This window comes from Photinus pyralis, unplaced genomic scaffold, assembly GCF_008802855.1.
Source record: "Photinus pyralis isolate 1611_PpyrPB1 unplaced genomic scaffold, Ppyr1.3 Ppyr1.4_LG5, whole genome shotgun sequence".
Classification (NCBI taxonomy): Eukaryota; Metazoa; Arthropoda; class Insecta; order Coleoptera; family Lampyridae; genus Photinus; species Photinus pyralis.
The window spans coordinates 29,880,072-29,893,646 of record NW_022170596.1 but is presented as its reverse complement, the minus strand read 5'-3'; the positions used below and the strand labels follow the sequence as shown (position 1 = coordinate 29,893,646).

The 13,575-nt window shown below is 37.3% G+C and overlaps 1 protein-coding gene and 1 long non-coding RNA gene across 4 annotated transcripts; one reads left to right on the top strand and one right to left on the bottom strand.

The window, feature by feature from the left end:
* Positions 1-1,507: 1,507 nt before the first annotated feature.
* On the bottom strand, positions 1,508-11,660 carry LOC116171134 (serine protease inhibitor 88Ea-like). Of its 3 annotated transcripts, none has more exons than XM_031487822.1 (5): positions 11,383-11,660; positions 3,813-4,104; positions 3,219-3,648; positions 2,941-3,170; positions 2,436-2,862 (listed from the first exon to the last, which is right to left on the bottom strand). In XM_031487822.1, the coding sequence occupies exons 2-5, from the start codon at positions 4,101-4,103 to the stop codon at positions 2,572-2,574; spliced, it is 1,242 nt and encodes a 413-aa protein (XP_031343682.1). In that variant the 5' UTR covers position 4,104; positions 11,383-11,660; the 3' UTR covers positions 2,436-2,571. The 3 variants fall into 3 exon arrangements, with proteins under 3 accessions (XP_031343684.1, XP_031343682.1, XP_031343683.1); XM_031487823.1 differs by lacking the exon at positions 11,383-11,660 and adding an exon at positions 4,157-4,311; XM_031487824.1 differs by lacking the exons at positions 2,436-2,862; positions 11,383-11,660 and adding an exon at positions 1,508-1,875 and having other exon boundaries at positions 3,813-4,256.
* Positions 9,825-10,298, top strand: LOC116171136. Its single transcript, XR_004145377.1, has 2 exons — positions 9,825-9,937; positions 9,994-10,298. It is a non-coding gene; the product is annotated as an uncharacterized LOC116171136 (long non-coding RNA).
* Positions 11,661-13,575: the final 1,915 nt, after the last annotated feature.

Sequence of the window (13,575 nt, the reverse complement as noted above, 5' to 3'; positions counted from 1 at the left end):
TTCATATGAACTCAGCAGAGCACTACCTTAAAAACCCAAGAAAATGAAAAGTGAACTAACTATAATTAGGTGCTAATTAAGTGTCCTATTCCCGAATTAAATGCTCCTTTTTTTAATTATGTAACAATTTAAAAAAAAAGGAGCATTTAATTCGGGAATAGGACACTTAATTAGCACCTAATTATGCAATATGTTTGATTGTGTTCTGCTGACCTTACTCTGCTAGGTTCATGGACATCGTGTTTCATTCCTCCGACACCCCGAGGGATACCGAAGGCGGGATGCTAAGGGTTTTCTGGCCCTCTTCAGCCAGACATCGGGATAACGGAAGTCGTAAGAGCTTGGATATTGTAAGCCATCCTACACGTGAGATGAACCTAAGGATGCTGGAAGGGGAGGCGACTCCCATGTCCGACCAAGATGCTTTTGGGCAAAATGTGCAACGGGTTAGCGATAGCTGCAAAATCCCACTCTTGATTGGTATAGTGTGCAGTGCTCAGAAAGTATGCCCACGAGTAACCTCAGGTTCTTTCTTGCTAGCCCTGTGCAAAAACGCGCCAGGCTACGGGGTGGTCCTTTGAAGGCTTCTCTCGCATGGCGCCTATCTAGTATCTAACATCATTTTCCACTTAGTAAACCCTGCGCTGGGCCTTGGTGTATTGAGTTATTAAGTTGTTTGCAGTTGCAACTGTAAGTGGAAAAGCTGGCTTTTGTGTAGGGCAACACCTCAGTTAGCCGCCCTCCACCCCACAACCACCCCGATCCACTACATTGTTTGGCATATGTCGGGGCCCAACGCAGTGGCAACAAAAGCGGTGGAGATGCACCCCTGTTACTTCCTACAAGGGACACATCCCCACGACAGTTGACTAAATTCTGGGAGAGGCGGCTATGCCAAAGTTAAAAGTGTCAATCTTCCGGGGACCACTATTTCGAAGGGACCGTCATGGTTAGACACGTATGCGTAATTTATGATATTTTGCGAGATAATAATCTTTTTTTTTTAGTATTTTAAGTAGTGAAATAAGAATAAATAAACAAAAATTCTATTTATTGAAGATATTTTATAACGAATGTGATCTATTGGAATATTGTGGCGCCACCTGTTAGCCGTTTATCTAACCTAGGTAGAGTGACGCGTCAACGGAATTTTTACTCGGTTTGAACGCTTCGTGTGGTTTTTTTGAAAATTTTGCAAATTACGTTAATCAAACTTCGTTTTCGTGTGATTTTAACCGTGGTTTGTGATTTTAAAGTCATAATTTTGCTATATTTTCGAAAAACTGTGTGTGATGTTGTTTTGGCGGAGAGGCAAAGGGATTACATCGCGCCAAAGACATCCTCATGGTCAAATACCAAGTACGTAATTTGTTTAATAGAAATAATCCATTTTATTAACAATTCCTCGTTTTAGATACAGCCATCGGTTACTCGGATGGCTAATTTGATTCCGATGGCCCAGAGATTTCGGTGAGTCATACCTTCTTTTTCAATTCAACATTGCATGCAAAGTTGTCAATTGTATTTAATTGGGGGGGGTAAATGGTAATACAATTTCAAATAAATAAATAACTAAGTACCTATAACGAAAAGCTAATACGGTCTCCTAAATATGCCCGTAAACAAAATCGCTTGCTCGACCTTACTGTATATAAGATAAACGAACGGATGATTACAATTAAATATCGCCGGCTCCAAAGGTCTGCTCGACCTAAACGTAAAAAGCACCGTGGCCGCCGCCGCTTTCGTACCCTCCTCCGTAACCTCGATCCTCGCCTTGTGCAGTCCCCGTCCCAGCGACACCTTCTCGTCGGTCAGCACCGAGAAATTCGCCGTCGACTGGAACAAATCTCCGACGCCGATCTTTTCGAGTACCTACAAAGGCGGCTCGATTAGAAACGGCTGGCTACAGTTAAAAGAACCGACACCTCGAAAGTGTTAATAGTGGAAAGTTTATTTATTTACAATCTTACAGGCTTAAATAAATTATAACAGTAGAGTGAGAGAAAAAGAAAATTAGTTCTCCTAAAAGGCCAACGTGATATGTTGCATTTCTAATGGGTTGATCCTAGTGATGTAAACATTTTCAAATTTCCCGCGAAATTCAAGTACTTTCCAGCAGTGGGGGAAGTATAAAAAAAATGCCTAAAAAACATTCCGATTCGTGTTTGTTTTTGTTTTTTATATTATAATATATTTTATATATACTATTATTAATATCGTAATATCTCTGTTTATTATATTTTATATTATTGAGTTTTCTTCGCAATAAAAATAATTTAAAATTACCATTTGCGCATTTATTTTCTTTTTCTACTGAAAAATTCTGAATTTTCGCTTAGCATTAACAAAATAACCAAATAACATAAAAAAATTACTCTTATTTTTAATTTTTTTTGTTAATTAAATTACTAGTAGAAAAAATGTTTTGTGTGTGGTGTCGTTGGAAACGAGACATTTTTCAAAAAAATCAAAAAATTTTACATCACTAGTTGATCCACTCACCGAGCTATAACCATTTAAAAAAAAAAATGTGTTGGCCCCTTAGGAAGCGTATAGAAAAACGGAAGACTATTCAGGTCGTCTATATACACCCATAAACAGTATCGTGTGCATCATTTTATTGTAGATCACGAACACGAAGGGTCTATCGCATTTAAACTCGATCGGCACCTCGGGACGCGAGCTCAGCATCCTCCAGGAGAAGATGGCGGTGGCGGCCGCTGCCCTGGTGCCCTCCTCGTTAATCTCGATTTTCGCCTTGTGTATGCCGGCGCCGACCGACAGGTCGCGCCGTCCCGTTAGCGCGCTGAAGTCGGCGACTTGTTCGAAGAAATTTTGAACGCCCAGCGTTCCGAGGATCTACACAGTGAGTGCGATAGAGGTCGGAAATAAGCGGTGCGAGAGTTAAGAGCTTAAGGGGGGTAGAAGGGGGCTTACCGGTGTCAGTTCGACGGTGTGCTCCAACCGGAACTTCGGCAGGGAGACCTTGACCTGTCGGGCGATCATCGACTCGTTGACGACGCTTCGGAAGGTGTCGAGCGTGAGCCGTTTGAGCACGGTCTCTACGCCGTCCTCCTTTGAGAACGGGGGGAGGAGGATGTACATGCTGATGTCGTCACCTTCGTAGGGCATCTCGAGAATGTGGGCCATTAGTGTTTCGGAGACATCTGTAATGTGGGGTACAGCTAGGGGCGGAGCTTAATTTTAGGTATTACCGTAGTTGAAGCCGGTTTCGATGTGCATCATGTCGACGATAATCTGTTTCGAGGGCGATATGAAGAAGACCTCCGGTTTCGTATCCTTCGGGTCAAATTTGCTTTCCCATTGGCCCTTGAAGTAGGCGGCGTTTACAAGCACCAGGTTCGTGGCGGCGTCGATCGTTCCGGCGGGGAGCAAGTCCTTGATCATGTCGTGCGTGTGTTGCTCGACCCAGGCGTTTATTTCGGTTCGCGCCCTTTCCGGATTGGACTTGAAGTCCTTTTGGAACAGCTCCTCGGCGAAGACGTTGGTGACGCAGTCGCGCAATCTAATTTGTTGGGCCACGTAAATGCGATTGGCGTTTGTGAACTCGTACGAACTGTTGAGGGCGCGCATGGTGGTGGTGAATCGGTCCAACTTGTAGGCGCTGAACAAATCCGCTTTGTCCTGGAAGATTCAAATTTAGTACGCGCGTCCGCCGATAGATGTCGCCAAATTCAAATGTAATCGGTTCGAGCGTATCTGTTTAGGATACATTTTCAGATAACCTTCTTAGTAATTGGAATAAAAACAGGCGACATATTTATTACACAACTCAATGACGCGCTTACCTGACTAGAATCCAGTCTAAGAGTCTTTCTCAGGAATTTCTCCGTGTGATGGGACGAAAGAAAGTACGCGATTAACAATGCGTGATACGTAGAATACGGCGAGAAGAAAATGTTTCCGCTCGGAGTGACTTTGTTAATCGCCTGCAGAAGCGCCAACGAGAACTCCTGCTGTCCAGAGTACAGCAGGAGACGTCCTGAGGGATGCGGCGGTTTTAGATCGTTGTGCGTCAGACATTGTTGATAACTCGATCGCAAGAGAATCGAACAGAACAACACTAAAGCGATCTTCATCCTGTAAACGAAACAACACACTTTATGAACGTACGCACACGCTACCGTTTTACTTGCGACTAAAAGCTCAACAGAGAGAAAGCGGTAACCTAAAAACGGACACTTTCACGAGAATGCAGAAGAGTCAATGACGAGCCGTGACGTTATTAAACTTTCTGGCCTTTACGTCAATGATATGTACTTCGCATTCAATATCAATCGCTGTAAAAATGACGACACGGAAAATCCTAACTTTTGTTATACATCATGATGCAGAAATACGCGTATAGCACAATAAATGAATTATGCAATTTTCGTTACCAAAAAATGTCCCAAAATTCCGTCGAAGAAATGAGAAAGTTGTTGGGAGCATTATTTAAATAATATAATTGTCAATATGTAGAAATCGTATCTGATAATGATCTAGGTAGGTAATATTGTTTATAACCGAGTAGGGGAAAACCTCCAAAACATTACACCAACATTAAACATTCCCTGCCTTAAATACGCATAAGGCTTCGAATTACTTTTTAAATTTTATATAGCCATTTTCCAGAAAATTTGTCCCATATATATTCTTGCACGATTTGGGCATTGTGCGCAAGTGCACCATCCTGTTGAAACCAACAGTTTCCAACTTTTGTTTTTTTTGTGTCCTACATCGTTTTATTCGTAATAAAAAATCCCTTTCGGCTAGCTAGACCAATCAGGTGTAGGTAGATTTATGTATAAAAGATCTATGTAAATTTCTTGTCCGCCATTTTGTTCCAATATGGCGAAAATGGCTGATTCACGAACTTGACCGTGATATTTATGATTGACACCAACCCTTAAAGTTTGGTCGAAATCGGTTCATAATTACGAAAGTTAAGAGTGATATATACACGGTGTTAATTAATTGAGTGTCGATAATACAGGGTGTGAATTCTCGATTGAGTTTAAGGAGAAAAGTTTATATCAACATATGTCCTAAACCTCTTGGTTTTTGAGTTACAGGGTGTTAAAATTTTAAGAAAAAAATTTCATCATTAAGGAGCCTTTTTGACGTAAAAGATTTTTTTAAATTTTCACCAGTGACGTCCGTACGGGGTTAGAACTGACAATTTTATTTTAAGAATCGCGATTTATTTAGTCAAATTCAAAATCTTAAATGACAAGGGAAACCTAACAAAATAAAGAATCCAAATTATTCACAGTAGTTGTTGGAAGTGTCCTCCACCCGAGTCGAAAGGGATTTTTTGATTACGAATACAACGATGGTACGACACAAAAAAACCGAAGTTGGAAACTGTATTCAATGTCAAGTCAAGTGAATGAGTGTAAGAAACAATTTTTATTATATACATTTGGAAGCTACACTCTTAGCTTATTTTTCATATTGAGGCTTATCATAGCGTGGCACACATGTACAAATGTATATAATAAAAGATTTTCTTTACAATTTTTTATTTCAAAACGTATGTTACTTTCTGGACAACCCTCGTATTTATATGGAACATTGTCCTGCAACAGTGCGTCGGTCTTTCCTAGCTCATACCTGGTCATCAAAAAACCTTTTGTACAAATGCGAACTATAGATCTACAGAAATTATTTTTAAATGTACAGAGTGACCCATTCTTACGGTGTCAATAGACAACTAAATTTTGTTAACGGAACACCCTGTATATTTTTACCAAATTATTAATTTTTTCCGAATAATTCTCTATAAGACACGCCCACTAATAAAAGGCAACATTTTGGTAATGAGAAAGTTGAATTAGTGATACAGGATGTTCACAAAAAAAAGCAAAATTTCCATATTTCGAAGTGCCATAACTATTTTTTTTTCAAATGAAACTACCACTATTTTATTTCTCTCTTCAATAGTCTGTTGTATGCTCTTCAATTTTTGTAAGGGGCACTCTGTGCCAAAACCCCGTATTTTTTAGGATATTCAGTATTTGATACTTGATACTTTGACATATGCCTGGTGTCGCCGCCTCCATTCTTTTTAAGTCAATGTAGATGTGTAGGTCTGCTCTGAAAATCGCAAATTTTTCTCGAGATCGACTCAAAAAGCATTCGCGATCGACCGTTTGAGCACCACTGGAATAAAGAAATAAAATAGTTGTAGTTCCATTTGAAAAAAAATAGTTATAACACTTTGTAATTAGAAATCTTTACTATTTTTTTGTGAACACCCTGTATCACTAAATCCAACTTTCTCATTACCAAAGTGTTCATTAACTTCATTGATGAAATGTATTTCTTAACTTTAAAGATCGCTACGATTTATCAAAGTGGGCCTTGCTTATGGGAAATTGTTCGGAACAAAATTAATAATTTGGCCACATTGACAAAAAACCAAAAAGTGAATAGGTTTCCATACAGAGGTTAAAAAATGACATCAAAACAACTAAAAATATACAGGGTGTTCTATTTAAAAAAATCAGTTGTCTATTGATACCGTAAAAATGGGACACCAAATAAGAATGCGAGGTACTGTATCTGGGAACTTGTCCATCGTAGAGACTTGCGGTAAAAAAAATTATTGCTAAAACGGCCACGAGAAAAACCTGGAAAATATTTTTAAGTTTCTGCAATGTCCGCTAGGGGGCGTAACTGCAATCTGGAATCTAAAAAAATGGTTTTTCTGTGAATTCCGCTATATTAACCTAACAAAAAAATGTCCGATCTTTGAAGTTGACGATAATCTGAACCTTTTTTGTTTGACAATTTTTCCTGTATCTGTATCTCTAAAAATGAAGTGGTGGGGGATATTCAAAGGTTTCCGTAAAGAACACCTTGTATCTTCGAAACGGCTGAGCCGATTTTAACAAACTCGGGTTAATTGAAAAGAGATATTCTTCGGCTACAAATATTATAATATTTGAAGTTTTGTTAGTTTCACATATCGCCGCTTGAGGGCTTTTTTCGACATTCGGACAGAAATGATTAATTTCAAAAAAATTAAATGCGTTGGTTCGATTTTTTTTATGAAAAAGTAGCTAAATGATTCCTAAACAAGCTCGCGAAAACCTCATCTCGATATCTTGTTCCTAAACTAAAATTTAGGCCAAAGAAAATTTTATACCCTCAAAATTTTATTTTTTTAAGCGAATTTTTCCGGAATTATTTTTATTATATAATCAATTTAAAAAAGGAAGCTTTTAATGCCGCCGTAAATGCCCGAAATGCTGGCCACCACGATATAAAAATATATATATATATATATAAATAAATCTCAAGATATCAAGATGCTGTTTTCGCGAACCAATGCATTTAATTTTTTTGAGAAAATTAACCATTTCTGTCAGAATGTCGAAAAAAGCCCTCAAGCGGTGATATGTGAAACTAACAAAACTTCAAATAGTATAATATTTGTAGCTGACGAAGAGCTCTTTTGAACTAACCCGAGTTTGTTTAAATCGGCGTAGCTGTTTCCATGAGACAGGGTGTTCTTTACGGAAACCTTTGAATACCCCCCACCACTTCATTTTTAGAGATACAGGAAAAATTGTCAAACAAAAATTGTTCAGATTATCGTCAACTTCAAAGACCGGACATTTTTTTGTTAGGTTAATGTAGCGGAATTCACAGAAACATCAGTTTTTTAGATTCCAGATTGCAGTTACGCCCCCTAGCAGTCATTTCAAAAACTTAAAAATATTTTCCAGGTTTTGCTCGTGGCCGTTTTTAGTAATAAAGTTTTTTACCGCAAGCCTCTGCGATGGATAGATTCTCAGATACAGTACCTCACATTCTTAGTTGGCCACCCTGTACATTCAAAAATGGTTTTTGTAGATGCACAACTATCTATGGTTGACATTTGCACAAAAAGTTTTTTGATATTTTTTACCTATATAAACCTAAAATATACAATAGATCAACCTAAAAAATACTACTCAATACAGTGTGTACTTTTTGTACGAGTCATATACAAAAATAAACTTGATGATGATTTCTTCGAAACGAAACGTTGTGTTGGAAATCTCTCAACGGTGTCTTGTATAGCTCAAATAATGGCAACGTGAAAGTATTTTCAATTTCTTCTGTATCTGTGCAAATAATGCCAGAAAAATGGCGGTTTTTCTGGCATATCTACGGGAGTAATCGGAATTTTCTTATTTTTTCTTTAAATCATCATAATACCTCTTTAATTGCGCATCTTTTCTCTGATTTAACCATCATCGTATCTTCTATGGTTTCGGAAATCCCCATGGATACAGTATATACATTGACTAGTACTAGTATAGTAATAACGTAAATTTAATTACGTCGTTTATTTATTTACAAATAATTCACAATAAATTTATAACAATCTTAAAATGGGTTAAATTAATTATTATTTATCACTCATGATTCATAATATAACTCAAGCCGTCGATGTTGGAACTGACTGAAAATGAAAACGCAATTCCGTTTGCTTATATAGCAAAGAACAATTGTTCTAGAATGCTCTTAGAACGCTTCGGAATGTTCAACAATAATCGCGTTAGTTCTCTCGGAATGATTGCGCCATATCCGCCTTCGCCGATGACTCATCTTTCATGGCGCTTCGATTTGTACCGGGATTTATGAAATATTTGCTACAGTATGTAATATTGCAGTATCCTAGGTGGGTCACGAATTTGAACCACCCTATACATACATCATTCTATTTGAAATTTTTTTTTTGACAATTCCGTTTCTTTATTACTCTGCGTTTCTCTTGGTCACCTTTATCTAACCTTTACCTATTAGAGACACTCGCGTGCTATTACTAGTAGAAATCAATCTGCCATCATCTCCACTTTTTTATGACGTCAGACGTGCTGTGTTGTGATTGGTTGCGCCATTTTGTGGCGGTAAGTTTGAAATTGTCTGGGAGATTTGAATTTTTGAATTTGCCGATGTGTGTCATTTTGTTGCGATAAATTTGTATTTGTGTGGAGTGATTTGAATTTCCTAGTGGGGATTTGTTGGAGTGACAAAAATTGGCCATCCCTAGTTTGTTGTCCCCTAAGAATTAATCAAACTTACGGTATATTTTAATCATTTTTTTATGAAGTTGTTTTGATCAATTTTATTGAGAAATACATAATATTTGTCAGGGGATTATCAGTTATATCAATATCCAAGTGTTTTGAAGTTCGGGATTGTGTCTATTACTGATCGATTATATTTTTCTATTTGCAGATTAGAAACGCTGTAGTAAATGATACGTAATATATTTTTAGCGCCTTGTAAAGGTTTATACAAAATTAGGGAGTAATTTGATCCCAACTTACCCATCAAAAACGTCATGAACCCTTCATTTTCATGCCTACTTTATCTCAGGAAATTTTGGTTTCCATGACAAGAGGCAGTAAAACGACTTTTCCGGCCGCACCTGTCACATTGGTCAAGTCTATAATGACTCCTGTCATCACTGACAGATTGACATTAATCAAAAGTTCTGTATGAAAATTGAAATTTGATATTAAAATACTATTTTGGGTAAAATTTAATACAAAACTCGTCAGTAAAATGACACTATTTGACTCGGAAATTAAGGTACTCGGCCCAAATGGAGCCTCGTACTTCAATGACTTATATTGAATGCATATACCATTCAGAGGGACCTACAGATTTTTCGGAAATGTTGCGATTTTGTTTATGTTTGTTTCATCCGCGTGTATGCGGTGTATGTAATTCAAATCTAGAGTGTTTTATCTGCTATCTTCATCAGTTTTAAGTAAGTGTTTTGATCATAAAATTATGATCTATTTTTAAATTGTATCCTTCATCCACGGGTATAAATTCGACGATCGGCACTATACCGTTTAGTTATTCTGAAACATGTATTTCAAAGTTCTGTTAGCTACCGTTCTTCTCTGTGGCGCCGTGGTTGTGGGTAAGTTTGCTCAATTTATCTGAAACTGACATTACATAATTGATAACAATAAACAGGGACAGAGTGCTACTATTGCAACAGTACGAATCACTACTGCAAAACACTCCAATCGGCAACCTCGGACACCACGTATTGCAGTGGCAACTGCATTATGTACGTTCAGACCAATACTCAACGTACTATCAGAGATTGTGTCGGCAGTGGATGTCCCGCCTCAAACCAACGTGACTGCGAGATTTGTTCCCGAAATCTGTGTAACGACGCGGCTTTGTATTAGAAAGACTGTCGGTTGTTTTTTTTATTTTGTATGTTGTATATATGTTTGTCAATTATGGACAAATAAAATCGATCGTCCCTTAAATTACTTAATAAAACCCTTAGCCTTGGGCGTAAAGTATTCAAAAATAGTAAAACGAAGTATTGTAAAATGAAATGGCGTAATAAAAAAAATTGTTGGACCACCGTTTCTGAAATTCGATCCAATGTGCAACACCCTGTATATCTTAAAGTCAATTCGTTTACATCCTTTTTCCTGGTTACATTGATGTATGACAATCCATTTTTTTTAAATTTTAGCACTGAACCAAAAATAAAATTTTGCGGTTTTTAAATAGTAGGCCATGAATTGATGCCAACTAAGGCGGCCGATACCAATCAACAAAATGGCTGACGGTAGAAACATTTAATTTCAATAATTTTAAAAATATGATATATAATTTCACTCGTAATTATATAAAAAAAATATAGGTGGAACAAAAATGAAAAAATTGACTTTAAAATATACAGTGTGTTGCATTAAAAAAATTCCAACATTGAGTTAAATCTCAGAAACGGTGGTCCAAATTTTTTTTTACGAAACCAATAAATTTTATGTAGATATCTAAAATATACAGTTTTTATCTTTTTTGATCATTCTTTTTTTAAAATGTTTTTTTTATATTATTTATATATTATATTATTTTATATTATAAAATTTTTTATTATTTATAAAAAAATTCAAAAATCTTGAAATTTTGTTGTATTTTTTAATCATTAAACCCTTTTTAAATTCTTTTGATCTTTATGAATCTTTTTTTAATACAATCCTTGGTGTATTAGATTTTTGAAACAAAAATTAATATACTGACGTTGATGGGCTCTAGCCAATTCATAAAATGGAATTCGAAAACACCATAGCTAGTATAAAGCAAACTGTCATTTTAATAATTTTCAAATTTATGAATTAAATTATGAAAAAGCTATCGGTTAGAATTAATTTTTCCACCGCACCTCTAAAAAGCATTATGCGGGTCACTCTGTGAGCGCAAGCCTGTTGACGGCCTAGAACGAGAGGGACAAAAACATGGCAACTCAAAAAGACAATTCTGTCCGTATCCGCTACAGTATAAGTTTGAAAATGCGGGGTAGTTGTCAATAAGAGAGAAAATACCGTCACGTTAACTTACCTAGTTAAATATCGCCACAAGGTACACTGTCACAGTCACCGTTAGTAAATATGTGGACCTGATTGTGTCAGAACAGGTTTTTATTTAAATTTAACAAGGATGACGAATTATGAAAACAATGAACGGAATCACCTTGGGTAAAACACGTCCAATTAAAATCACTCAAAGTAGACTACTCGTCTGTTATTGCACTCGTTCATTTTAGATTATTTTTTAATTGCTCGCTCGGTAAGACGTAAAGAAGTCAGGGGAGGCGCAATCTCTGCGGCGGACGACACGGTGAAACTGGCGGACGGAAGCGCGACGCGATCTACCGTTTTAAATGTCTATGGTACATTTTTGTGAACTTGCGAGGAGCTCGGGAATCCCCCCATTGTGCTCGATTTTGGCGTGACGTTTCAATTTTCTGATAATATCGATTCTTAATTCCGCCTTGCGTTTTTGCGCGTAGATTTACGACCGTAGACAATGCCGTTTAATTGCAAACCTACATTCTGAGACTACGGGCCTTATTGATAATATTTCAACAAAACGGTGCTCCGACGCATATACATATATTCCATTGTGAAGTAGATCAGTCGATCGTAACAGATACAATGGAAAAGTCATGCCAACATAAGCATTTTATTGCGTCCATTGTTTACAAATGAAATCGATAACAGAATTTATAACAATTGAAATATCTAAAATGTTTATAAATACCGGGTGTCTCACAAAAACTCATTAAAACATGACCATGCAAACGTCATTTTTAAAGAGTATATATGAAGATATTTTCAAAATGGACGCACTTCCGGAAATAACTTTTGAAAATGCTAAGTTAGCCCCCCCCCCCTTTTTAAAATTTTTTTATGGCTTAACCGTAATGGCGCTAGCTTTAATTCAAGTGGCGCAATTGAGCTCATAACCAGATGTATCAAGTGGCACAAATACCGGTAGCAAAATGCGTTATGGGGGATTCCGTTCACTTGCCCCCCCCCCCCAAATATATTTAAGGATAACCAAAAAACAATAATGGCGCAAAGATATCTTTTTACGGCGCATTTCAGCGCATACCTGAGAGTACAATTTCGTATGAAAAGATGTTAAAAAAAAGTAACTTTTAAAAACGTTAAGTTGGCCCCCCACTTTTTGAAAATTTGTCACGGCTTAACCGTAATGGCGCTAGCTTTAATTCAAGTGGCGCAATTGAGCGCATAACCAAATGTATCAGGTGACCTAGTTACAAGGGACAAAATACGTACTGGGGGGGGGCTACGTTCACTTGGCCCCCCCCCAAATGTTTTTTCGGATTTCTAAAAAACGATAATGGCGCAAGAGTTATTATCGGTGGCGCATATGAGCGCATAACGAGCGCATTCATTTCAAAATAATACGACTATGAAATCTCTCAGTGGGGGGGCCAAGTTAACGGACCCGGCAATTTTACGTTCTTTTTAAAAACTCCAAAATATATAGGGCGACCCATATTAAAAAATACAGTTTAGGGTTGTATAAGAAAAACCGAACACCCTGTATAAAAACTGTGTATCGCAATGGATTCTACATAAAAAAAGTGGCCTATGAGATTTTGGCATAATAATAAGAAAGTTATGGGGCATTAAGAAAATCGACTAAATTTGAGAAACGCCCCCTAGCGGCCAAACGATTAGAGATAGCTGAATTCTATTTGCGCGAGTGATTTTCTCTTTACAATCCAGACACCTAGGTCCATTTTTCTTATCTCTTAAAATAAAGGGTGTTTTCATAAGAAAGTGTTCAATTTAGACCACCTTGTACGTGTAAATATATCACATACGAGCGCGAAATCACTACTCGTCTGTTCCGCGTTGATGTTGAAACTTTCATTAAACACAATTCGATATGCTTATATAACGGAAAGTTTCTAGGAAGATCACGAACATTCTCGAGAAAACGTGTCACATCCGCTTCCGTTCCTTATCACCGGGGACTAATCTTTTATGGCGCCTCGATGGCGGCTGCTGGCGTCCCGATGTCTGGGATACGCGCTATACAATCCTTGAAAACTTTTAAAGAAAAGTAAAGCCCCTAAAAGGATTCCATTTCATGACTCTTGAGGTGCATTAGAGACCCTTGAAACTTCTTCAAGGTTTTTATTAAAGATTACGCTGTGCCGTACCGGAGGTTTCAATATGTGACCGGATAGATCGCAGTGTCACATATAAAATTACA

Excerpts from the sequence above, each read along its gene's own strand:
- LOC116171134 (XM_031487822.1), bottom strand. The coding sequence starts at position 4,103 with ATGAAGATCGCTTTAGTGTTGTTCTGTTCGATTCTCTTGCGATCGAGT. Across the intron at positions 3,649-3,812 it reads TTAGACTGGATTCTAGTCAG|GACAAAGCGGATTTGTTCAG; the intron begins GTAAGCGCGTCA and ends TGAATCTTCCAG. Across the intron at positions 2,863-2,940 it reads ACACCGTCGAACTGACACCG|ATCCTCGGAACGCTGGGCGT; the intron begins GTAAGCCCCCTT and ends CTCACTGTGTAG.